General features: G+C 43.7%; 2 protein-coding genes across 5 annotated transcripts in view; both read right to left on the bottom strand.

Annotated features, from left to right (window-relative positions):
• Positions 1-10,664: 10,664 nt before the first annotated feature.
• PPP1R15B (protein phosphatase 1 regulatory subunit 15B) lies at positions 10,665-19,442 on the bottom strand. 3 transcript variants are annotated; one of them, XM_081121582.1, is made up of 3 exons: positions 17,696-19,414; positions 16,943-17,038; positions 10,665-13,504 (listed from the first exon to the last, which is right to left on the bottom strand). In XM_081121582.1, the coding sequence occupies exons 1-3, from the start codon at positions 18,812-18,814 to the stop codon at positions 13,247-13,249; spliced, it is 1,473 nt and encodes a 490-aa protein (XP_080977708.1). In that variant the 5' UTR covers positions 18,815-19,414; the 3' UTR covers positions 10,665-13,246. The 3 variants fall into 3 exon arrangements, with proteins under 3 accessions (XP_080977708.1, XP_080977707.1, XP_080977709.1); XM_081121581.1 differs by having other exon boundaries at positions 16,943-19,442; XM_081121583.1 differs by lacking the exon at positions 16,943-17,038 and having other exon boundaries at positions 17,696-19,416.
• A 4,992-nt stretch (positions 19,443-24,434) lies between these two features.
• Positions 24,435-27,412, bottom strand: part of PIK3C2B (phosphatidylinositol-4-phosphate 3-kinase catalytic subunit type 2 beta) — a 43,882-nt gene continuing 40,904 nt past the window's right edge. For both annotated transcript variants that reach the window (XM_081121205.1, XM_081121206.1), the window contains 2 exons: positions 26,963-27,091; positions 24,435-26,473 (listed from right to left, as the gene is read on the bottom strand). In XM_081121205.1, the coding sequence (XP_080977331.1) occupies positions 26,285-26,473; positions 26,963-27,091 (318 nt within the window). In that variant the 3' untranslated portion in view covers positions 24,435-26,284. The remainder of the gene's footprint in view (positions 26,474-26,962; positions 27,092-27,412) is intronic.

Below are 27,412 nucleotides of genomic sequence, written 5' to 3'. Positions count from 1 at the left end.
TGATCTGGCCCTTACTCACCCATCCACTGTCATCCCATAGTCTGTTCCCTCTCTTCCTGTCCCCGCCTCCCCCTGTCATCTCATGAGTCACTCCATCCAGCCATTCAGGTGTGAGGTCAAAGGTCCCCTTCTCAGAAAGGCTCTCCCTAATGGCTGTATCCAAAGTCATTCTCCAGGTTTCTCTCTGTTAATTCGCTCCTGCATCCTCGAGAGCAGAGACCTTGGCAGCACTGCTCACATCTGGGTCCCCTCACTTGGCCCGACACATGGTAAATGCTTGGTGAATGTTTGCTAAATAAATGAATATTCAGCACATAGTACAGGGCCTCTCACTGTACTCAGAAACGATACTGAATAAATTCACGAGAGTGAGCCAAGCTCTCTGACAGGCACTGGGCTCACCTTAATAACAGACGTATTTCTTTAGAGGTTTATGGTTTACTGAGAAATAAATACATAAATCAAACTTTTAAAACTTAATCATAACAGCTACAAATATGCCAGGGAGTAAAAAATGTCATATTCTTTTATTTTTTTAAATAAAATGTGATCTGTTCTGGGACCCCATCCCACTGGGGTGGCAAGAGATAGAATCTCAATTATTATTATTTTTTAAATATATCTTTATTGATTTCAGAGAGAGGAAAGGAGAGGGAGAGAGAGAGACAGAAACATCAATGAGGAGAGAGTCATTGATCAAGCCCGCAACCCGGGCATGTGCCTTGACCGGGAATCGAACCCCAATCGCCTGGATCCTAGGTCGATGCTCAACCGCTGAGCCACGCCTGGCCGGGCAGAATCTCAATTATTATTGAGCCCCTCCCCCGACCTCTTGAGTCCTAAGGAATTCCTAGGAGTCTGAAAGATTCAGGAAGCACCCTTTAATCTTCAGTCCACCCTGACCACCTCCTATATGGTCCTGTCTCAAGCCTTCAAATTTCCACGAAGGGTCAGATGCTTCTTTGCCCACCTTGGACTTGGGGGAAAGGATAAGTAGAAGGTTGCGGTGGGAATTCTGTTGAGCAAGTGCTGATCCAAGCTACTCATAAGTCTTCTCCAAGCCCTCACGCCAAATCTGCTTCTGGTCTATGAATTCCACCTCCCCTCCCCCTTGGAACTATCCTATAAAATCTCCTTTAAGTGGCTCACGTTTCTGCTTCCTGCAGGCAGAGAAGATGCTAAAATGGTAAGTTATCTGCATAAAGCAGAGTTTTGACATCTCCCTTCACCAACCTGCGCCTCCTTTAGACCGCCCTGTCTATTAATTGCATCACCTTCCTCCTTGTCATCAGGGACAGTGAAGCTGACCCATCTGTAGTTTCACCTTCCCCTTCATCTAATAAGCCCCTGAGTCCTGCTAACTATTGCACCTCCATGACCCCCCCTTCCTAGTCTAACCACCCCCTGGCTGCCTGCATTACTTGCACCTGCACTTGTACAAGAACATTCTACTTGGCCTCTCTACTCTAGTTTCTCTTCGGTTCAATCCATCCACCAAGGAACCCAAGAGCTATTCCAATAGAACCAGTCTGGCCATGTTACTCCCTTGATGGCTTGTCACTTTATGAAGAATGAAACAGGCCAAATTTCTTAGCACGGCCTTCAAAGTCCTCTGCCACTTAGAGTTTATGTAACAAACCTCATTCTCCACTACTGTTCTCCATCCCATAGGACACATACCCAGCTTGACCAGCATGTTTCCCAGCTTCCATTTCGGCCTTTTCTCCAAAGCTGTTTTTCCCACATGAACTGTCCTTTGCCCCCCTACCCCTCAACTGCCCCCTTTCCCCAGTGTCCACCCAATCAAGAGGACTCATGCTTCAAAGTCAACCCCATCTCCACCTTATCCATTAATATGTACTGAGAGCAGGCGTGAGGCATTGCTTCCAGGCATGGGCTCTAGAGCCAGGCCGCTTTCATTCCCAGTTCCCTGCCACTCTCCCTAGTTCCTAGTCTTGGGTAGGCTACCCTGCTTTAGGTCCCTCATCTGTAAATTGGGAGATATGCACATATATCACATAATACATGCTATGTGAGAGTCTGATATGATTATTATGTGCCAAATGGGGCACTAAGAACTTTTCAAACATTATCTAATTTAGTCGTCCCAACCACTTTGAGAGATATTATCATTCAAATTTTCAACAGATTGCTCCTAAGATTCAAGTAATTTACTCAAAGGTGCACAGCTGGAGGAAATGGAAAACTGAAATTCAGCCCCAGTCTGTCTGAACCAGTACCTAGTTTCTCCCTGGAAAGAGCCTGGGAAGGAAACCAAAGAGGGCTTATCTCTGGAACTTCCACTTAGACGGAGGAGCTAGTGTGCGCCTGAAAAGAGTGCAGGGAGTCAGAGAGTCATGGGCGGTTATACTGGGGTCAGAGTCAAAGGCAGATGGTAGGCCAGGGAGTAAACCCTCAAGGAACAAGAAACGACGGTAAACATTACACACGGGTGTTACCCCAAAAGCAATATCAGGGTTTGTTACTGGGAAAAGGTAAATGTGTTCCTGGAACGGTTACCTTGAGGAGACAAGTACTACATCTGACATTTTACCTCCAAGGGACCTAGCACAAAATTAGGGACTAAGAGGGTTTGAGAGCTGGATGAGACAATGAATTGAAATTTTGGAAGTACCCCAAAACCCCACACCCATTAACTTAGAGTTGTATAGCTAGTGAAAATACCTTTTAAAAATGAAGGGGCCAGCCGGGCCTGGCTCAGTGGTTGAGTGTTGACCTAGGATCCAGGCCATAGGGGTTCGATTCCCAGTCAAGGCACATGCTTGGGTTGCCAGCTCGATCTCCAGCAGGGGCCGTGCAGGAGGCAGCCAATCAATGACTCTCTCTCATCATTGATGTTGGTATCTCACTCTCCCTCTCCTTTCCTCTCTCTCTGAAATCGATAAAAATATATATATTTTTAAATTTAAGGAGATTGAAATTAAAAAATACCTTGAAAGAAATGAAAATGAGAACACAACAACCCAAAACCTATGGGACACAGAGAAAGTAGTCCTAAGAGGGAAATTTATAGCAATACCTCAAGAAATAAGAAAAATCTCAAACAATCTAACCTTATGCCTAAAGGAACTAGGAAAAGAACAACAAACGAAGCCCAAAGTGAGTAGAAGGGAGGAAATAAAGATCAGAGCAGAAATAAACAAAACAGAATCTAAAGAAGACAATACAAAAGATCAATAAAACCAAGAGCTGGTTCTTTGAAAAGATAAACAAGATTAATAAACCTTTAACCAGATTCATCAAGAAATAAAAATAGCCCTGCCCCTGTGGCGTAGTTGGTGGAAGCATCGTCTCACGCACCAAAAGGTCACGATTTGATCCCTGGTCGGGGAGCATACAGGAGACAACTGATCAATGTTTCTCTCTTTTATCATTTGTGACAGCATAGATGGACCTAGAGGGTAATATACTAAGTGAAATAAGTCAGAGACATCAAGACAAATATTATATACTTTCACTTATATGTGGAATTTAAAGAACAAAATACATGAACAAACAAAATAGAAGCAGATTTATAGCTGCAGAGAACTATAATTGCCAGAGGGAAGAGGGGAGGGGTGCTGGGTGAAAAAGGTGAAGGGATTAAGAAGTACATTGCGGTTACAAAAGAGCCACAGCATAGGGAATATAGTCAATAATATTAGAATAACTATGTATGGTGCCAGGTGGGTACTTGAAGTACCAGAGGAATCACTTTGTAAAGTCTATGATTGTCTAACTGCTATGCTGTACACCTGAAACTAATACAAAATATTTTGGAATGTAAACTGTAGTTGAAAAGTAAAATTAAAAACTAAAAATAAATCTCACAGGTCAAAAAAGAAAGCATAGGAAAATTAGAAAATATCTGGAGCTGAATTAAAATGAAAACACGACATACAAGCATGTTTGAGAAGCAGCTAAAGCTGTGCTAGTAGGGGAATTTATAGCATTAGGTACTTATGTCAGAAGGAAAAAAAGATTTTGAAATAGTGGTCTAAGTTTCACCTTAAGAAATTAGAAAAAGAAAATCTAATTAAATGCAAAGAATATAGAAGGAAGAAATGGACTGCAAATCAGAAACCAGAGGAATAGAACACAAGGAAGAGCAAAACAAGAGCAAACAAAATCACTGAAGCCAAAAGTTGGTTCTCGGGAAAGCTCAGTGAAATTGATAAACCTTTAGCCAGAATGGTAAGAAGAAAAAGAGAGAAGACATAAATTAGCAACATCAGGAATGGAAAAGACAGCATCAATCCTACTGACAAGACAAGGGTCTGCTCTCACCACTTCCTTTCCACAATGTACTAAATATCCTACCCAGAACTAGAAGGAAAGAAGAAAAATAACAAAAGGCACACCGATTGGAAAGAAAGGAGCAAAACCGGTTTAGTTCTAAAATGTGATCATCTGTGTAAAAGAATCCTAGGGTCACAGGATACAGGATCAATATACAAAAATAATTAGAAATTGAATTGAAAAAAGTACAATTTACCATAGCATTAAAAAATAGGAAATATTTAGGGCTAAAGGTAACAAAGTATGTGCCAGGCCAGTATATTGAAAACGCCAAACATTGCTGAGAGAAATTTTTAAAAGACCCTAATAAATGAAGAGATATACTATGTTTATGAATCAGAATACTCAATATTGTTAAGATGTCAATTTGTCCTAAATCCATCTGTAAAGTCAATGTAATCTCGTTCAGTAGCTCAGCAACCTTTTTTTTTTTTGAGAATTAATAAGCTGGCTCTGAAATTCAAGTATAAATGCAAAGGACCTAGAATAGCCCAAACAATCTTGGGGGGGAAACAGTGATTTCAAGACTTACTATAAAGTTACGTTAATCAGTCGAGTGTGGTATTTATGTGAGGACAAAGATACAGATCAATGAAATAGAGTAGAGGGTCCAGAAATAGACCTGAACATATATATGGTCGAGTGATTTTTAACAAAGTGTCAAGGTTATTCAATGGAGAAAAGATACTCTTTTCAACAATAATATCTACACTTCGTACCACATACAAAAGTTAACTCAAAATGGATCATGGACTTAAATGTCAGAGTTAAAACTATAATTCTTCCAAAGAAATAGCAAAACTATTCGTGACCTTGCATTAGAGAGAGATTTCTGTGATAGGATAGAAAAATCATGGACCATGGAAGAAAAAAATTGAAAAATTGGGCTTCTGAAAAAATTTTAAATTTTGCTCTTTGAGTGACACAAAAATGCAAAGGCAAGACACAGACTGGGAGAAAATATTTACAAAACACTTATATGATAAGGGGCCTATACCTAGAATATATTAAAAACCATACACATATACACAAACAACTTGGTTTGAGAGAACAGACAATAGCCAGGCTGGTGTGGCTCAGCAGCTGAGCACCGACCTAGGATCCAGCAGATTGCGGTTCGATTCCCGGTCAGGGCACATGCCTGGGTTGTGGACTCGATCCCCAATAGGGGGCGCACAGGAGGCAGCCGATCAATGACTCTCATCATTGATGTTTCTATCCTCTCTCTCTCCCTCTCCCTTCCTCTCTCTGAAATCAATAAAGATATATTTTAAAAAACAACAACAACAAAACAGACAATAGATCTAAACACATACTACACCAAAGAAGATATTTGTCATTGCAAATAAAGATATAAAAAGATGTTTCATATCCTTAAACATCAACGGAATGCAAATTTACACCAAAATAAGATGTCACTACAAATCCACTAGAATAGCTAAGCTTAAGTGGAACACTGCTAAGCAATAAAAAGGAACCGGCTGCTGATATTCTCAACAGCACAGATGAATTTCAAAAGCATTACACTAGATTAAAGAAGCTACACACAAAAGAGTACATCCTGTATGTATAATGCCATTTTTATGAAATTCTGGAAAATGTAAAATAGTGATAAAAAGCAGACCAATGGCTGCCAAAAGCTAGAGGTTGGTTGAGTACAGAAGGGTACAAGGGAAATTTTGGGGGTGATGCAAATGTTCTATATTTTTATTGTGGCAGTATTTACATGACTGAACATGTTTGTCAAAACTCATTGAATTTTATATTTAAAATTGATGATTTTTATTGTATGTAAATTATACCTCAGTAAGCTGATAAAAAAGGTCCTTAACTATCTAGGGAAGTTGGATATGAAAGCTACCCTGCCTAATTAAGAAGTGCTTTTCATAATATCGATCGGGTTCCACCAACCCTCATGCTGTCACTTGAAAGATCAGTAATGAAAACATAACATCAACTGATTTAAAATCTTAGGTTTAAAGTCATCACTAGTAATAATAGCTTCTCAAAAATATCTCAAGTGCTACAGATAAACATAGCGTGTACATTGATTATAGACCTTTTTACACATTTAATTGCTTATTTGAAACACAAATTAATAAAATACTTAATTGTGTGTGTGAGGAAGGGAGAGCCTATCCATTAGGAGGAGGCTATGGAAATTGTCACTTGAATTAAAGAAAAGTGTACATTCTGGTCCCTGTGCTGAGAGCCCTTCCACCAAAGACTACGGGAAGAAAAGGAAGTGCCAACCACAATTACAATTCAATGTGATGTGAACAGTGATAAAAGGTTAATATTGGAAACAAGATAATGAATTATGAAGCTATGGAGGTGGAGTCATCATCAGGGAAGCACTTGGAGGGAAGATGAACCTGACCAAGGAAGGTAAATACTCCCAACTGACCCTGAGGGCGTCCATGCCACAAAGGGAGGGACAAGAAGGGACACTGGTTTAATGTAACTTGTTATCCCACTTGGAACAACCTGGGAGGTTAATTGCAAGGACATGCACCTGCTTCACCACTTTGACTTTCCAGCAGGACTTTTCTTCTGTAACGTAATATTCCTCTGAAAACATGGCCATCTCTCAGGCCAATAAAGCTGTGAATTTGGGCAGATTGTCCTGGGGAAGGGAATCTGCTCAAAGGTGGATGTCTAGAAAGTATGACAATCAGTAGTAAAAATAAGCAAAAAACAAAAACCTCCTCTTACCCTTCTACCCAGTGAAATCAAGCTGAAATCAAAGAAAGGAAAAGTACCGCCAGGCCAGGTGGCTCAGGTAGTTGAGCTTCATCCTGGGCACCAAAAGGCTGCCAGTTCAACTCCAGGTCAGGGCACATACTTGGGTTGCGGGATCAAGGCAACAAGTTGATGTCTCTCTCTCTTTCCCCACCCCCACTTCCTCTCTCTAAGCATGCCCTCGGGTGAGGAATTAAAAAGAAAGGAAAAGTACCATGATTAGGTGCCTCCATCACTACACGGTCACTACAGGCACAGGAAAATTGTATGCAAACACACAGTGGCCTTGCATTGTGAAGTGGATCCAGGGCAGCCCCTTGGAGCCAACACCCACCAACCGAAGGGCAGTTCTGGAGATCCCCTGGCCTCGGCTACTAGTGCTAAGGGGGAAACAGGCGACAGCAGCGTGAAGCATGAAACCCCAGCCCAACAAAGGCTCTTTTCCTCCTTCCAGGCCGGTCACATTAGAACTAACTCTGTAATGACGGTGATTCTCCGTGCCCTGAGCAGTGTGCACTGTCTCTCTCCCATTGAGAACGACTCTCTGATGCACAGGAATGCACTAGAAAGCCGAAAGCTGAACAAACAGTCCAGTACAAATAAAGCCCTAACTGGAAAAATTCCAATACACAAACCCCAGCGAATATCCCTACATCAGACTCTTAGATGTCACCTCCAGTCTCCTAAATCATCACTATGTTCTTTTTAGTCATGTTTGAATTCAAATACAAATACAAATCCTGGTTCTCCCCTAAGGAACAGCCCCCAATTCTGGGAAGTTACCACAAGCTGGGAAGTCTTCCAGCTCCTTGGTACCGAGAAATGACTTCCCCGCTAGCAACAGCCATTAGGCTGGTAACAGGGATCCAGCAGGCTCTCCGAGGCGGTAACACCATCTAGTGGAACCAGCAGGCCTCTCTAGCAACCCAAGGCCCAGCTATTGCCAGAAGGGAGTGGAGCTGAAACCTGCGGTGCGGTGAGAGCACTTTCCTACTCCAACTACAGTATGTTAATTTCAGAAAAGAAAGGTCTCAGCAGATTTGATCACATATTAAATTCATAAGTTAACATGCACCTTATTAATGACATTCAAATTAACTGATGTGGTATCCCTAGCCGAAATGAAATTTGTAATTACATTCTGCAAACTCACAGCTTACTACAGCTTCTCTCTAAGGACCTTCCCTTCTGTGATTCTACATCGTCTATGATTGTGGGACATTTGTTTCTAATCAGACAGGCCTGTGTCGATGAAATCTCAGTAAAGGCTAGATGACAGGCGACTTTTAAAAAGTTAGTCACTCATACAACAAATATCTGCTGACTATGATGTTACACACACAGTTCTAGGCTCTGGGCTCAGAGTAAATAAGACATAGAACAAGGCCCCTGCTCTCAGGGAGTTTACAGACTAGTGAAGGTAGGGACAGACAAGAAACAAGTAAAAATGTTACCAAAATGAGGTCAGAGTCACCATAATTTTAAAAGGTAAAATAAAAGGGGAAGGAGGGGTTGGGGGTTGAGGTGGTCAGAGGTCTCTTGGAAAGGATATGTGAGATCCGAAGAGGAGCTAGTCTTCTCATGATGAAATTTTTAAATAACAACCATTCTGGAACACACATCCAGATGAGACTTTTTAACTTTTTCAGGACTCCACTCTGGATTTTGCTTTCAGAGCCAATGTATGAGCTCCATTAAGAAAAGCAGGCGTTGCTCAGTGTTTAGAGCATCGCCCTGAGCACCAGAGGGTTTTGGGTTCGATTCCCGGTCAAGGGCATATACCCGAGTTGCAGGTCCAATCACCGCCCCCTAGTAGGGTGGGTGGGTGGGTGTGGGAGGCAACCAATGGATGTGTCTCTGTCACATGGATGTTTTCCTACTCTCTCTCTCTCCCTCCCCTCTACTACTCTCTCTAAAAAATGGAAAAAATATCTTCAGTCTTCAGGTAAGGATTAAAAAAAAGAAAAGCAGGCTTGCCCTGATGGATGTGGCTCAGTTGGTTGAAGCATGGTCCGGTCCACACCGGCGGACTGGGTTTGATTCCCAGTCAAGGCACATACCTAGGTTGTGGGTTTGATCCCCCATCAGGGCACATACAGGAAGGCAACCGTTCGATGCTTCTCTCTCTTACAGCTCACTGTTCAGCTTGCTAGACCTTATGGTCTCATTAGATCTCTGGGGTACCCTCCCCATGGGTCCAGCCACCCACTTTCCATTAACTTAGTTTCCCCGATCTTTCCCTGCTGAGATGAAGAAGTCTGCCAATGGTAAAACAATGACGCAATTCAAATGTTACATAGTAACACATACCCCCACCACATGTCCTCATGCCACGTGTAAAATGATTTCTCTTTAAATTTCCCACGTTAAACCTGCCACTAAAACATATGAATTGAAAGCCTACTTGATATATCCTCAAAGTGAGCAGGGTTAGAAGAGACCTATTTATCCTACTTATTCCACCTGCTGTTACAGACTTTGATATCATGCTGCCTTTGTGTTTTGAAGTCATAACTGACCCATACAATCAAAATTTCTTGGGTCAACAATTAAATACTTGCTTTAAACTTTCTGTTAAAGTAGAAAAACCCACAGCACAATTTCTATAGGATATCAGGATAGTCATAATGATAATCTGGCTTGATGTGAATATGGCAATTTTCCTTTATCTCCCTGGAAAGACAGCCAAAAATGCTTAAATCCCCAAGATGGTAATAAGGGTATAACCTAAGGCTATCAGTTCAATTTGTGCAAGCACTAATTATCTGCAACTAAATGTTAGTTTCTTTCCTTTCAGTTCAGAAATATACCTTTAATAATTCTCTTCATTAGCTAGGAAGATCCATATGCCTTAATCCATTAAGAGGCTTGCTATAACCCAAATGTTTGTCTTTTTTTTCAGGGTAAAAGGGTTTTTTTTCCTGATGTTACCAACACATTCAATATCATGCACAGGAGAACATTATGATTTACAAAACCATGGTTATCATTAATAATGCGCAAAATAGAAACACATTTCCCCGCTACTCAGGAGAAAATACTAGGCTAAGCCCAGCATATGAATTTTATTGCTTCTCTGAGTACTTCTTTTAAAAAATGTTTTTATTGATTTCAGGGAGAGGAAGGGAAAGGGAGAGAAACATTAATGATGAGAGTCATTGATAGGCTGCTTCCTGCAGGCCCCCGACTGGGGACTGCGCCTGCAATCCCACACGTGCCCTGACGGAAGTGCACCCATGATCTCCTGGTTCACGGGTTGATGCACAGCCACTAAGCCACACCGGCTGGGCCTCTGAGTACTTTTAATTTTAGTTTTCTTTGCAGCAGCAGTAGATGGCTGGAGCCAATTTTAGATTTTAACTCCCAGTCTCTAAATGGGGCCTTTCATACTCAAAGAGTCAAATTCTCCTTTCTACTACTAAAATGTGGTTTTCCGGTATATTTACCCCATTACCATTCCTGCCCTTTAATTCGCTGAGGTGCAATTTACATGTCACGTAGCCATTTTAAACCACAGAAATTGGTACAGGCCCTCTAAGCTTCTACAAAAATACCTGATTTAAACCTGAAAATCCTGCTCAGTAATTCTAAAACCAATGTAAAGTACTATGAAACATAAAATATAAAGTTGAACCAATATCACATAAAATTTAATAATTGCAAATGTATTTATTACAATTTACAGATTAGTTAAATTATATACACAAATAGAGTTTTACTATAAAACCCAACAAACACTACATTTTTTTTACTCATTGGTCCTGTAGAAGCCAATTCAGAGGTCTTCTAATCCTCTACACTCGCCTTCCTTAAATTATAAAAAAATAAAATCTGACAGTTTTTATTTTCACTTAAAGATGAAGAGGTGCTGTTACTATATTTCAACACTCAAAAAGTGAACTTTTACCTGTCTGTACAAAGCCTTTCATATGCTACACTGATACTTAAAGCACCACTGCAAGACTTTAAATGCATAAAATGTTTGATTAAAATCTCCAAGGACTTTCTTTTTTAGATGGAGGTTTAACTTTGTTCTAACAACTAGGATTGGGATGAAACTAACAAGAACTGTTCTCCTTCAATCCAATTTACAAATGGTGCCTTCAGTCCTTCTGACTGTCCTCTGATCACTTCTTGTAAAGGAGGGTAGTAAATGGGAGAATTATTAACCAAGCTGTTACTCACTTGGTAGTGAGGTTGGACTAACAAGGGAACAATTTCCCACAATCCAATTAATGTAAAATATCCTTCTTTCCTAATAGGCAGAGGTGCTAGACTTCAGAAACACAAATCACAACCTAAATCTCTGACATAAAATAGTATACTTCACTCTGGTTTTAAAAGAATGCCTCTGCCCTCTGCACTTTTCAAAAGCTTTTTTCAAGGCAAATAATGCCTTCTTCCCACCTGACACAGCTGGTGCCAGGAACCAGCCTGCTTGCACGGTGCTAAGCATTCCCTATGATCACCTAAAGTGGAGGAGCACAGACACCTTGACTAAGGGCTCTGCAAAAACCTGACCAACTTTTATGTTGTTGTACTCCAGATAGAAATGAAATAATGACCAGGTAGATTATTAACTGAGGTAGTAACCCTGCAAGCACTTTTGATGAAAAATTGTCCCTACCACTGAAATAAGTTCAATTAAGAGGTCATCTATTCTACTCATGTTTTCCATTACCTGTGACAGAAAGCATGGGGAGTAAAAATTGACCATTAAGGAGTTGGTTAACACTCCCTCAACCTAAAGATGCACACCATGTAGAGATACCTAGATAAACCAACCAAAACCTTGGACTCAAAAGCAAACTTTGGGCTACAGATATTAGGACTTTCTAGTTGTTAAATCTATAGTTCTACCCTTTCCTGAAGGCCCTGCTTCTTCATCATTCCTTCTCATTATTAAAATAGAACACAATAAACTTGGATACTGACTGAAGTCTCTATTTCAAATTTCAAACTGGAAAATTCAGAAGTGCCCATTTCCAAGTTTACAGTGTCACCCTGGCAGGTTTTAAAAGTGACACAGTGCCGAGGCCTGACCTTAATAACACTGGCTTTCTGCTGAGAGCATATACAACAAAATCAAATTGCTCTGATGTCCCTTATCTTCTTCCTAGGAAAATTCTAGGCTTTTAATTAAAAAAGAAAATTAATGCTTATGATGTAATTATTACTTTCTGGTGTCTTTTACAACAATTTCCATCTGTTAAAATATACAAAGAACCATTTAACTGGAAACTACAATAACATATACAGGACCCTCTCCCAAAAACAGTTTGCACAGAAATGAAATATATTAGATGTTAAAATTTTGCAGAAAGATGCAGCTTTCCTAAAGTAACAGGGTACAACATGTGTTGATTTTATGGCAGTCCTTGGAAATATCTTAGGTAGAACTTAACCTAGAAATAAAAAACAGCCACACATTTTCAGCCCAAGTCATTCTTAGGAGAAGAAAAAAGTGACACAGATAATGTACCTTAAGTTGGTAGCATATGCAAGATTATTTTCTTAGCCTTAGGGTAGAAAGACCAAATCACTGAAATAAGATAATACAGAGAAAACATAAAAGCCCATTAATTTCAGAATGTTGGAGGGAAAAGCCCTGGCTGGTGTGGCTCGATTGGTGGAGCCATACACCAAAACATGGTGGGTTTGATTCCGTCAGGGCACATACCTAGGTTTTGGGTTCAATCCCCGGTTAGGTGAATACCGGAGGCAACAGACTGATGTTTCTTTCTCTCTCTCTCCCTTCCTCTCTCTGGAATCAATGAGAAAAAATACAACTGGGGGGGGGGGGGGGGGATATGCTGAAGGGAAGAAATAAAAAGAGCCCTAAGTTTTTAGACAGGTACACATAATTTAAATTAAAACGAAAAATGGGCTTTGAACCCTAAATTGTTTCCCAAGAAAGTAAGTTATACCTTAAAAGTTATACCTTAAAAGGTTCCCTTTTCACCTCAACAAGCAAGCAACATCCAAAATCACATCTGACCAGATAAACAAACAAGGGAGGGTTAGAAGTCACATCATCTCACCCTTCATTATCAAGGCTTGGCTTCAAATCTGGACATTTCTGAGTGGGCTATGTTACAAAACAATATTAAACAAGGTTGCTGGACCCAAGTTACATACCCTCTAAAAAAAAAAGTCAAAGGACAGCTGCCAACTTTTGTTTTAAAAGAAACCTCTGAAGTGGGAGTTAGTGTATTCGAGGGCCACAGGCTATTAAGTCATCTGAACGTGGCTTGAAAACATCAAGTCCTTTGAAGCATGTTTCCTGGAGTCTATGAAACATTCTTTCTCTGTGCTCAAATGTCAAGCAGTATCCAATAGCGTCTTCTGTTTCTTGAATCCGTTTCTGGAACCTGCATCCATCCCGTGCAAATTCTTCCCATGGTCCTTTGCGATCCTCATCACCACTTACATAATACTCAGTAACTTCTTCAAGGAAGGTTACCTATGAAGACAAAGACTAACTTTAACCACTTTCTAGGACCTTATAGTCATCACTGAGGCAGGTAATGAACCCTTTATGCTACTCACTCTTTAAGAATATCAAATATCTTACAGGAATATTTGGTCTCAACTATAGAGCTCTGACTGACTAGATGGCATCTGAATAAAAACCAGTGGGGCCCCGCTGGGTGTGGCTCAGCGGGTGAGCCTGGACCTAGGATCCAGAAGATAACAGTTCGATTCCCGGTCAGGGCACATGCCTGGGTTGAGGGCTCGATCCCCAGTTGGGGGCGCGCAGGAGGCAGCCGATCAGCAACAACTCTGTCATCATTGATGTTTCTCTCTCTTCCTCTCCCTTCCTTTCTCTGAGGTCAATAAAGATTAAAAAAAAAAACAACACAAAAAATAGTGGGCATTTTGTAATCCACCCTCCCCTCTTGTGGTTTTTGATGTCAATAAAATAAATCCAGATGGGGAACTGTGATTTTTCCTGATGTTATTACTTAACTTTTTAAAAATCCTTAGTGAAATACAGCTCTGTCATACTCTTCTTCCAAAATGACAAATGTCACCAAACAAAATATTTCAATGCTTTTTTAACACAAAAGCTTTAACAAAATCTTCACTTATTTCTATTCTTCCTTTTTAAAAGAAATTTCACTTGTCAGTGCTTTCCAAAGTTTGAATCATGAACATGTATTATTCTTATATTATTACTTTTGTAATCAGAATACAGAATGGAAATTTACTTAATAAACAAAGTGCAACTAAATTAACATCTCTTTAGGGCTAAGTTACTATAAAAGATTTTGTAGTTAAGATAAAAACCCTCCTTTTATTCCTCCTCAATATGCTATCACTATATACAGGGTGTCCCAAAAACATGTATACACACTTTAACAGCTGGTAGCGCAATTGATGTTTCTTTCTTTTCAGGTAGACTAAGCTTTGAACAAAGGAAATTCATCTCAAAATGCTACTGGAAGTTTGAAAACACAGTTGAAGTACAAACACCACCTTTATAATCATTCAAAGTGTGTATACATTTTGTGGGACACCCTATATACATGAAATTGTGAATATTATCATATACATGGTCATATGTAATGGGTGACAGTCCCTGTTAATTCCTACTTAATATTTCAAATATAGAAGTTTCTTTGTAAAATATCAAACACCAAAAGTAAATAGGTACTTGCTTTTAAAGTACGTTCAACAGTTACATCAGCTAACCCCACTGTGGCCTACTACTTTCATTCCCTTTACATCAGGCCAACGAATGCCCCCGAGGACAATTAGTAGGCATGTAAACCCTTACTAGATATTGCATTCTAGTGTCACTTATTCACTGTCACTAAGATAAATAACATTTACATAGTGTTTACCATATACCAGGCTCTTTTCAAAGCACTCTACACAATTTTTATCTCATTTAATCCTCACATCAACCCTACAGGGTACTATTATCATCTCAATTGTACAGATAAAGAAACAGACATAGAGAAGTTAACCGACTTGTTCAAATCACACAGCTTCCATGTGGTATAAACAGGATTCAAACCCCAAGTCTGGCTCCACAATCTGTACTATGTTATGCATTTTAAACTCCTAGATCTAAGAGCTTCATTTTCAGCATTAGGCACTACCGATTATTTTCATATACCTAAAGAACAGCAAGTAGTCAAAGTCTGTCAAATAATTTAACCATATTTTAGACATAATAATTTATAAACCTTGCTTCTAGTTCAGTCACTAATCTCAAACCTCTTGACTCATTCCATTTTTACTCAATGAGCAGGCTAAAATGAGACAAGCAAACTGGTCTGACGTCCCTGAGTAACAGCTACCATTTAAAGGCAAGACAATTAGGAGTTTTATTTACTCATCTCATTTGAATCGTGCAATAACTCATACGGTGGTATTATTATTATTATTATCCCCATCATATAAATGAGTTCAAAGGCATGAGAGGTCAAGTTACTTCCCAGGGTTGGCTGTATTCCCAAATCTCTTGGCCCTAACCACTCAGAAGCAGGGAACACAGGTCTCCAGGTGCCAAGTGGCCATTCCATTGCCCAACTGTTTCTTACCAAATTCACTAAACAGGTCATTGAGTCAGGGGCCCCTTAAAAAGATAGAGGAGCCCGGCCGGCGTGGCTCAGCGGTTGAGCATTGGATCCAGGAGATCGAGGTTCGATTCCGGGTCAGGGCACATGCCCGGGTCTTGGGCTCGATCCCCAGCAAGCAGATCAATGCCTCTCTCACTGATGTTTCTCTCTCTCTCTCCCTTCCTCTCTCTGAAATTAATAAAGACATATTTAAAAAAAAAAATAGTGCTGTTTTAAAAATAAATTAAATAAATAAAAAGAGAAAAGCTCTATTATGATGACATTTACATAAGTGCATACTAAAATTTAATTTTTAACATGACTTATTTTGCATCTACAGTTAAGACATAATAAGACTGACACATTTAAAGACATTTTCTACCCCAGGAATAGTTTCAAAGTACTAAACTAGACATTTAGAGCCAGTGGGTGAGGGTACTCTCCACTGGAAACTCCCCAATGCTGCAAAATCTGAGGTCAATAATAATTCATCACCCCTTTCTCTGTCCACATAAAGGTACAGGTATCTAAAGAAACACTTTTCTTGTACAATAAAAGATATCCTATCTGTTTGGAGAGGATTTCTCTCCAATGAATAACTTTAGCTAAAAGATAAAATGCTACAAAAAGTTTTACGACTAGCCTGGGAATAGAAAACAACTACGTAAGATAAACCAAATAGTAACCATCACTGTTTTACATGATTATTGACCTGCAGTTGACTAATGATAATTAGTATTGCATTCTTAAAGGCAATACTATCTCCTGTGTTGTTTCTGAAGAGCAATCAAAATCATGTACAGGTCACGGAGTTTTTAATACTGAAATTATTTCCTTTCATGGGAAAAAACAGATAAATCTGACATGCTCCTTGGTCCAATCATCCCTCTGGGTTCAAATGGATAGGAATGAAGACACTTACTATGACATACCATATTTAACAACATTTTAAAACTCTGTTGCTATACCAGGGCCTTCTCAATCTCCAGAAAAATTAAATCATGTATACACAAGGTTTAATTTTTCTGTTCCTTAAAAAAGAGTGCAAAGTTGAAGCTTGGAGGGATATGGCTCAGAATTGCCAACTCAAACGAAAATGGAACTTTCCTGCTAACATCTGTTGTATACTGGCATCTCTTATTTGGACAGGAACAACACTCGAATTGAAAAGAGGGGGTCATTTCTCAATCCAAGGATATAGACTTAAGAAGCTTAGAGGCCTTCTTCAAATATATGCACTATCATGCCTCCAGAAAGGTCATGCTGCTATATTTAACCATATCAAAACAGTCTGTGCAAATAATCAGGCAAGTTAGAAGAAACAAACCAACCTTTTTTTTCTTGATATGCGCATGTTTTTCTCCAGAAAGAACCCCACCCTGTACCAAGTCTGGACATTCACTGTCTCGGCTCTCTAACAGTTGCACCTTACAGGAAAGTAGGGAGTGACACTCAGAAATGGCCACAATGGGCTCAAGTGGTGTCTCTGAGTCAGGACAGCCTTTCCCACTTTTCCCTGACGTTTGAAAAGGAGCCTTAAAATTTAAAAGGTTGTAGGGGTCATCCGAATTACAGAAAGAGTTCCACAGCTTGAGACTCTCTGCTTCATCTGCACTAGACTCCCAGTCATCTTCCGCCCCAGAATTAGGATCAGGAGACTCAGGAAGGCTTCCAGTCTGGAGAGAATTCTCTAGATCAGACTTGTCAGACAAATCCTTCTCTGAATCAGAAGGCTCTCCAGGAACAATTCTGGCAGCAGTCTGAATGGCTGCTGTAAAGTTTTGGGGATTATAAGGATCTACACTGTAGAAAGAGTTCCAAAGGTGAAGCCCTTCAGAGTCCTGTTCAAGGTCTGATCCTGACAGTGAGCTATCACTATCAAAACCATCATCCTCAGCGTCCTCATTCCAGTCCTCACCTTCTGAATCAGAACTGGTTTCGAGGTCACTGGGTGCACCTCCCAAAATGTAATCTATCAGTTTGTTACTACAGGCTGGTCTGGCAGAAATGGGAAGGTCGTCTTCTATGTCTGAGAAGTCAACTACACTTATTTGGTCTTCCCCAGGCTCTCTTTCCATAGGTACCTCGCAAGATGGACAGCTTTCCAAAGGGGCCTGTTGTTCCAAAGCAAGAACCGCCTCTTTAGTCAATTCTAGTTTTTCTTCCGAGGGCTCCTGGGCCGTTCCGGGAATGGCTCCGGCAGGGGGAACACACTCTATGGGGCTACCTCTGCCGGGCTTCGGATCCATCCCCAGAAGGTTGTGTTCCTCCTCCAGGCTATGGTAGCCAAGATCTTGGTCGGGGGTAGGTAACGCTTGCCCATTGCTAGCCTGCTGAAGGAATTCCAGACGTTTCATGCGAACATGGTGAATTTCTGGCAGGCCTTCTCTTGAAGGAGGCGGACATCCCTGCCAGGAGGAGCAAGTGATCTCTGCATTCAGTGGCTGGGGATGAGAATGGTCCTCAGGCAGACAGCTGCTCTCGGGGCTTCCAGTTTGGAAATCAACTAGCTTGCCACTTCCGATGACGTTCTTGTAGCTAAGTTCTACCCGGGGAAGGCAGTCCAGATAAGAGGGGTTCAGCAAATAGGAGTCAGCGTTTAAGTTGCTTAAGCGATTAATGCTTCGAGGCCCGGAGGAAGACTGGCCAAGTTCCCAGTCGGAGAACAGCCGGGTTTGAAGGCTACTTGGCAACAGCTGCCCTCCCCACAGCTGCTGCTCAAGGAGAAGAGCGTGGGCCGCAGGGTCCAAGGCTCTTCCCTTGGCTTTTAGATCGAGGGACGAGCACTGCCAGGGGATCCCCTCCTCTAGCCAGTCCAGAAGACTGGCAGCTGGGGCGACCGAAGGGTCCTGCGGAACCCAACTCGGAGACTTGTGCAACGCGGGGGCGGCCGGTTTCTCCCGACCCCTCAGGGATCTCCGGGCGCCGTAGCCGCCAGCGAAATCTAGCCATCTGGTCGGGATCATCTCACCGAAAAGCTGGCTCCAAATCACCAGCTTCTGAAGCAGGCTGGGGAGCGGCGCGAAGAACTGGGGAAGCAGCTTTGTCCAGTAGCTAGTCCGAGCCTCAGGCCGGGGGCAGGAACCCGGTTTGGGGTCCCCGGGGTGCTCTGCGGCAGTGCCTGGTGGCGAGCGCCGAGGGAAGAAGGACAGCCGGAGCGGGGTGCCCGCCCGTGCCCGCGGCAGGTTGGCTCCGGGCTCCATCGCCCCTGCTCTTGGCAGCGTCTCAGCGAGGTGTGCGGACTGGCAGCTGGAGCTCGGACTGGGTCTGGGGAGGCCTACAAGCTCCGGGCCCGGCCTCGCGGCGGAGTCGGCGCCACACAGCGGTCCCTGGGGCGGCAGCAGAGCCACAGAGGGCGGCGGCCTCGGCAGAAGGCAGCGGATCGCAGTCCGGAAATGCCGGCGCAGAACTCGGCGGCCGCAGTGACGGCGATACCCATCCCGGCGGGAAGGCCGCGTCCTAATCCGCTCGAGGCCTCCTCACCATACAGAGGCCTCTCGCGGCGGCAGCTCCACTCCCCCACCCAGGGCCGGCCGTTCAAAAGCCCCTCACAGCGCGCTCCCGGAAGGGCTGCGCGCCCAGCAGACGGCGCGAGGACGAACCCAGCTCAAAATGGCTGCAGGGCCAGCGCCAAGGCCGGACATCCCCAGGCAACCGGAAGGGGACCAGGAGGCGGCTGATACGCCACCAACCCCGGGCCCCAGAACATCACTAGCGGGCGGGCCCTTCCGCGTTCTCCCGGCGGCTGCCGATTGGCCTGGCCGGGCCCCTGGAGGTGCCCTTTCGCGCTGCAGACGCGGCCGGGCGCGGGAGGTTGCATCAGCCGGCCGCGCTCTGCGCGTGCGCACTCGCGCCTCCGCGGTCTCCTAGGAGACCGCCCCGCCTCCGCCCTCTGGTGGAAAGGGAGCAGTTCCAGGTAACCCGCGAGCGCGGGGCGCTTCCAGCCGCCCAAGGCCCCGCACGTGTACTCCTAGCTCAGGCTCGCGCATCTCGGGGCTCAGCGTCAGGCAGATCGCCACGTGAGACCTGAGTTTGATAAGCGCTGGGCAGTGCTGCGTAGGGCAATGCTGCTCTTACGAATAATCAATACCTAGTGAAAAATGGCAAGTGAAAAACGAATTATTCTTATGTATGCGTTCCTGCCCCCTCGATTTTAGCATTTCTAAGTCATTCTTTATCTTTGTCTGGAGTCCAGATTTGCGGTTTTTTCAGCGTCCAACCCACGTACATCCCCCACGAAAATGCGAATTCTTGTTCCTCAAGTGGGTCCCAATTAGACTTTCCCTTTTCAATGGGGCAAACGGCAGTCACAGAGGAGGAAAGAAACACAGCCTCCAGAACTGTTTAATCTCTTTACTGCTTCGCAGAGGCAATGCATTCAACTCAATCATATCCTGAACCCCCAGAGCTACAGGATACAACATCCAAAGGAGAAAGCATAGATCATTAACCATTTGGGGAGGAAAAACTTGCCTGATAATTTTAGCTGCTGTATTTCATTCTCTTGTGAGTTTGGTCTTAGTTCATCTCCTTATTCCTGCTAAAACGTTTTCATCGACACCCGTAAAGTCAAGTATCTGTTACAGAGGGAGGGGAGCAGGTCTGAGCACTAGGGACAGCAGAAAGCCTTTGGAAGCCAGGAGAAGCCAGCAGCTCCTCCTGCTTCATCGGGACTGCGCAACCAACACCTACTTCTTTCTAGAAAACTAAGAGGTCCTCAATTTCTACGGTTTTACCCCTTATTATGTTATACATTATCTCTGCATATATCTCATTTTCCATCCTAAGGACTTCAGAAGGATGGGTTAGTAATAGGAGTCAGTTCAATAATAGGAAAAGAAAGAAATCCAAATACGCACATTAACAACTCAGAAGCCTCAGTTTCTTCTATTGTAAAGTAAGGCTAATAATTCCTCTTTCAATGGGTCAGTGAGAGAACTAAATTCTTAATACAGAGCCTGGCCTAGATACAGTAGGGGAACAACTGCCTTGTCAGTCTTGGCAGGTAAATAAAGTGGGAACCAGCCTCCTCTAGCCTGCTATCAGCCGGAGGCAGAGGCCGAGGCAGGGCGGCTGTGTCCGCAAAGATAACATGTTGCTGTGGCTGTGCACATGCTGTGAAGACAAGTCCTTGGGCTGGAAAGCTGACTGGCACTTTAGCAGCAGATAATTTAAACCTCAATTATGTTTCTTTTAAAAGATTTTGCTGGGCCTGAGGTAAAGGGTGTATAGTTTTTACTTCATTTTTCAGAGCTACTGCCACCTCCAAAATCTTTTTTCCAAGCATTGCACACTCTGGACTCCACCCCTTCTCTCTCTAAGGCACTGCCCTGGCACCACCATTCAGTGACTTATAAACCCCCAGAACCCTCAAAACCATTGCCATTCCCACTGTTTCGTGATTCATCCCCCCTCACCTCCCTCTTTAATAAGTGTAAATTCCATGATCTAGCATTAAAAAGACCCCCTTGCAAAGAACCTTTCATTCTCCTGCCATTCTCCTACTCCAACGTCCTTTTGTGGCAAAATTCCAGCCTTAGTTAAACCCAACTATGCGCTTACTCTGAGCCCACGCTCCTGCAGCTAATCAGTGCTGGAGGAAAGCACTCAACTATGCTGCCTGTTGTACCTCATATCTGTGACCACAAATTTCACCAGTGCCAGGTACTCCCACAGACAGCCATCTCCACAGTAGCTTTGTTTCTCCTACACTGAGACTGCTTCACGTTTCTTTATATTTCCAGGATGCTCATAAATGCACATTCTCAGCTATGATCACACCTCTTACTTCACTGAGAAAATAAATGCAATTGGACATAAATAACCTCAGTTTTCCATCACCAAATTCACCAGTCTACTTACATCTGGACACACACACTCTGCCTTCGATCCCATTACAAGCACAGACGCTTCCTGGGTCCCACCCCTCCATGTCTATTCATGGAGTTCTTCTTTCCTTTATCTTCCTTTATCCTTTCCTGTAACTTATAATTTTCTCAAGCTACTCTCTCATAACAACATAGGTTAACATCACCTATCTTAAAAATAAAAAATAAGCCCTAGCCAGTTTGGCTCAGTGGTTAGAGCATCGGCCTGTGGATTGAAGGGTCCCGGGTTCGATTCCACCCCAGGGCACATACCTCAGTTGCAGGCTTGATCCCCAGCCCTGGTCGGGGCACATGCGGCAAGCAACCAAGCAATGTGGCTCTTTCACATCGATATTTCTCTCTCTCTCCCTCTCCCTTCCACTCTCTGAAAAGCAATGGAAAAATATCCTTGATGAGGATTAAAAAAAAAAAAAGCTTAAAAAAATAAAAAATAAAAAACTCTCTCTCTCAAAATACATGACCCTCCAAATTTCTGTACCACTACCGCAAAATTTGTCAAGACTTATCCGTGCTGATGGTCTCCACTTTCTCATCATTTCTTCTCTTTAACCTGCTCCAATGTGGCTTTCATTCCCTCCACTTATTCAAACAGATCTTAACAAAGTCACCAAAAGCATTTTGCCAAATCTTTTTCTGTCACGGGTTGAATTATACTCCCCTAAAAGATGTTGAGGTCCTAATCCCCTAGTCACAGTACCTGTGAATGTGACCTTATTTGGAAAGGTCTCTGCAAGTTCAGATGAGGTCATTCGGGTGGGCTCTAATCCAGTATGACTATATCCTTATATAAGGGGAAATTTTGGACACAGACAAACGTGCACACACACAGGAAGAAGACCATGGGAATATGAAGGCAGACACTGGGGGGATGCTTCTACAAGCCAGGAATGCCAAAGATTGCCAGCAATCCACCAGACCTACAAAGAAGCATGGAGCAGATCCTTCTCAACCCTCAGAAGGAATCAACCCTGACAATACCTTGATCTTGCATGTGCAGACTCCAGAACCGTGAGAAAAGAAACTTCTGTTGTTTGAGCCACCCAGTCTTTGGTACTGTTTTAGCAGCACTAGAATATTGACAATACTTATCTTTAGGCTCCATGACACCAATCTCTTGGTTTCCCTACAATTCCAGTGGCTCCTCCTCCTCTAAATGTCGGCCTGCATCAAAGCTCAGTCCTCCCATGTCATTTTTTCTAGCCTCTCTAATCTAGGTGATCTTCAATTTCCTGGCATTAAATGCCACCTAAGTGCTGATGGCTTCCATATCTAAGCCCCAGACCGATCTGTCCCTTCTCTGTTTTGTCCCTGAGACACTGCACTGCAATTACTTGTGCCCACGTCTGCCTCCCTGGCTGGACTGAACTCCTTGAGAACAGGACCCACGCCTTCATCATCTTAGAAGCCAGAGCCAGGTCCTCGCCTGACCCAGAGAAGGATGTCAGAGTTGCTTGTTGAGCAGACACCTCACACAAGTCCCAGCACCACAATGACCTCACAGCTTAAAATGCTGCCTCACTTTTAATCTTGCCAATCGAATCTCTGTCCTCCGAATCGCAAGTCGGGTTACTTCGTATTTGCCACCTCTCTGAACTCAGAGAACCTGGCCTCCTGGGCTTCATTTCTCTCCTCCCCAGGCAACCCCATTCCCCATTTTCCATTCCCCAACTCTCTCATTTCCACTCCCTCAGTGTGGTTCAAATTTCTACCCATTTGGCCAAGAAATTTCCTTTAACTAAGACTCTTGCCAGATTCAAGTTCTGACTTTGAAAAGGTCCATTGGGACTTGTCCGCTATTGCAGTGACACCTCAAAACCAGAGAAACCCTGTTTGCTACTGAAAATCCCTTGGCAGCTTCACAAAATTTCCCAGCATGAAACATGACTCCCCCTGGAGAGTTTTGGAAACTTCTGGGTACAATGTTTGAACAAAGATCACAGCACCTTCATGTTCTATTTGAGGGGGTTCAACTCTGGGCTACTGCTCTGCTCTCATGGCTTAATAGCTGCAAACTCAGAGGTCCGGTTTCCTCTCTCATAAAATATGCTTGGTTAAATATCATTAGGCAGTGAAACTTTTTCAATGTAGAGGATTATCTTAATTTATCTTTTAACCCTCAGCCTGGTACCTGGTACCTCACCTGGTAGAAGACCCAGTGCACCACCCAAGGCCGGTCTGCCTTGAGAATGGAGGACTGCTAGGTGAACTAGGCAGCAATGGCAAGTGCACTAAATATCTGGTGACAAAACTAATGAATAAGCTATATCTACTTCCCAGGATAGTTGTAATGAGAAATGACATCATATATATTAAAACACTCTGAAAACTAACATATTATGCTAATTTAAGGGGTTGTATTTAACATGGCCTAGAAGGGGAAGCACAAGATTTGGAGTCAAGCCCCACCCGGTTTTGCTCAGTGGTTACAGCACTGGCCCAAGGAGTGAAGGGTCTTGAGTTTGAGTCCGGTCAAGGGCATGCACCTCGGTTGCAGGATGGATCCCCAGCCCCAATAGGGGTGCGTGAGGGAGGCAACCAATTGATGTGTCTTTCTCACATTGATGTTTCGCTATCTCTCCCCCTCCCTTCCATTCTCTCTAAAAAAAATCAATGGAAAAAATATCCTCAGGTGAGGATTAACAAAAAAAAAAAGATTTGGAGTCAAATAAACTTGCTTTCAAATTCCAGATCCAAGACTGACTGGCTGGGTCCTTAGGCAAATTCCTTAATTCCAATAAGCTTCAGGTTCTTCATGTGTAAAATGGGGATACAATACTCACCTGTTGTATCAAGTTGCTGACAAATGTGAAACGTCTAGTGCAGTGCACCAGTGTATCTAAAAGGTACCATTTGTAAACCATTAGTATTATTTTCCTCTCCTACACCAGATGCTTACATCACACATTTAAACATCAATCAATCTTGAAAATGATAGTTTTGCTTTCCTCAAATGACATTTATTAGAAAATACAATTCCAGAGAAAGTAGGAGATACAAGGACATCTGGAAAGTGGGTACAATACACAGACCTCTTTAAGTCAAGGGTGTAGAGGGTCAAAATAAAATGAGCTACAGGCAACAAGCCAGTAACACATCTATGGTCCATTCATCTGGAGAAGTCCACTCCTGTTCCCCACTTCCCTAGCCCCTCCCCGCAGCAGCCAGCTTTATCCTTGGCATTTTTAATTTAAAAGTTTAAACTTCCTCACTGTCCTATGGCTTCGATGCATGGAGCTTCGTTCTCCAGTTACGGAATGAGTCAGCAAAAGGGGGAATTTCTGATCCTTGTAGCTGGGGAGGAAGCTGAGGAGTGACAGACAGTTCATAAAGTATCCCCCATAAACTCCGTTCCCCAATCACGAGGCACATCCAGCCAATTCTAGTTTAAAACATTAACATCAAACTCAAAGTCTCTCCCTCTTTTTTTCAAGGAAGATAACGCTCTGGAGTAAAGCGCAAGAATTTCAAGTCCAAGTGGAAGGAAATGAGGAGCATTAGAGGTGAGAGACCCAGTCTCTCCCGCCCAGCTTCAGGGGATCGACTGCCGTTCCAATCCAGTCTCCTTAAGAGCAAAGAAAACCACTGGAAAAAAAACGAAGTTTTGAAAGGACCCCACACCCTTTCCTTCAGATAGGGCATCCCTTTGGCTCCAGACTAAATAGGTTTATGGCCCCATAAAATGAGGGAAATCCTTATAAAAACTGTGACAGAAATAGAAGTTAGGAGAGAAGCAGCATAAAAAGAGTGGTGGGTTACGGGAAAGGCCTACCCCAGCAGGCAGCCACATTGGCATCTGCAGCCTAACGGCCCTTCCCAGGGCTCAGATGCCCTTGGGTGAAACGAAATCAAGGGCCAAGGCAGCATTTTATCCCACAGAGAAAAACGAAGGGAGACACCTTCGGGGAAGCAGCCCCAGCGTATTCACAGGGACCTGAGGGCCCCAGAAGGGCGAGAGAGTGGAGGGGTGGGCAGACCTGTTCAGGGCAAGACCTAGCAAAGTAGGCCAAGATGAGAGGAAAGACCCCCGCAGAAGGGCACGGGTCCCTGACAGTCCTTTGCAGAAGCCTGTAAGAAAGGCCCTTCCTTACACACGTAGGTATCACATCTCGCTCTCCTTTGGAGGCAAAATCAGAAAGGCCCCGCAGCACAGGCCTCAGTCCCCGTGTAGCCATCCCTGCCCCTCCCCAACCTGCCCTTAGAGACCGGGGGCTCTGAGGACCCACTGGGCCCCACCCCAAATAATTCCTATAGAGAGAAAATCAAAAAACAAATCAACACAAACTTAGGGAAAAGTCCAATAAGAACCTTAATCATATAAAAAGTCCAAACAGTCTTCCTCTTTTTGACTTTTGAGGCATATGCAAGTCCCTTCTCACAGGGCTTCCTGTCCAGTTAGGACAACATTACTATTTCATTTTTTAAAAATAAAAATAAAGATATCGACCCACCCTTCCCTAAAACGCTACTTCATACAGCCCAACCCACCACATACCCCAAACCAGGCGTTGCTCCCTTGACACAAGGTAAACTTAAAACTTTGCTGCAACCTCACAGCCTCCAAGGGGCTGCTCATCACACCAACTCGAACTCAGTCTGCAGAGGAGGGGATGGCAGCGAGCCTCTCATGCTCCCCGCCTCCTATCGCAGAGGCCCCGTCCACCTGGACAGCAGGGAGGCCTGCCAAGGGCCCTGCCCCTGCACAAGGAAAAGACAAGTCAAGCAGGAAGCGGCCTCTCCCGCAGCTCCTCCACCAGCCTGGGGGCCTGGGCTGGGGCTCTGCAGGGCTCAGGAGGTCTCCTGACTTCGAGATCCTAGTGCGAACCAGCCCGTCTTCTCCTGGGCCAGGTCCAGCTCACGCAGACGGATGTGCACCTCGCCCAGGAGCACATTCTCCCAGAACCCTTGCTCACTCAGCACGCTCAGCTGCAGCTCCCGCTGCTGCAGGTCTCCCTTGGGGATCCCGTCATACACCAGCTGCAAAAACAGACATTGGGGAGAGGGAAGTGGTGAGAGAGGGGATGTGGGAGAGGGAGATGCCTAAGTCTGCGGTCACTTGATCAGCTGAGGCTAACACCACCGCATCCCCAGCCAGAGTCCAAGGGAATGGAGAAGGCACACAGAACCCAAGGGAAGCTTTAAAGAACTTTGTTCTTCAAAGTTCAAGCAGGCCAGTGGCTTTTTAGAGCCACTGCTCATTATTAGCAAACGATCAGTAGGTTCCTTCTCCCCACAGGACAGGGTTCAGGCCACACCCCTGAGGGCTGGAAAACTTTCCACATAAAGGGCAAGACAGGAGACATGGCTTTCCAGGTCATCTAGTCTGGCCTATGTCCCAACTACTCCACCCTGCTGCTTCAACAGAGTGCAGCCACAGACCACCTAGTCCTTCAAGGAATAGGTGTGGCCACGCTCCAATACCACTTTTACAAACCCCTGCCCTACCCCTGCACCTTGACCACACACCATTTCATTGTAGGTGGGGTTGCAGGTTTTCCGGGCCACTTTGGTTTTCTTCTTAGTGGTTTTATGAGGGTCAGGAAGGAGGTAAATCTTCACATAGGGGTCAGGGTCATTCCCATCCTGGAGCAGTTGCTACAAAGGGAATGAAAACCAAAAAAAGATGAAAATTCTTGTATCTGTCTCTTTGTCACCATTCCTGTGATCACACCATGATCCAGGCTCTCATCTCCCACACCTGGCTTCTGGTAATGCATAGTAATTTATTTGGCTGCTTCCCAGCTCATTCCACTTTGATAAAAATATCTATCATAGGCCCTGGTGGGTGTCATTGGTTGGGGACCCTCCCATGCACCAAGGGGTTTCTGGTTCGATTCCCAGTCAGGGCACATGCCTTGGTTGGGGGCTCAATCCCTGGTAGGAGACGTGCAAGAGGCAGCCAATCTATGTTTTGCT

Source organism: Miniopterus schreibersii (genome assembly GCF_964146895.1).
Source record: "Miniopterus schreibersii genome assembly, chromosome: 19".
Lineage (NCBI taxonomy): Eukaryota > Metazoa > Chordata > Mammalia > Chiroptera > Miniopteridae > Miniopterus > Miniopterus schreibersii.
This window is presented reverse-complemented; position numbering and strand designations above follow the sequence as displayed.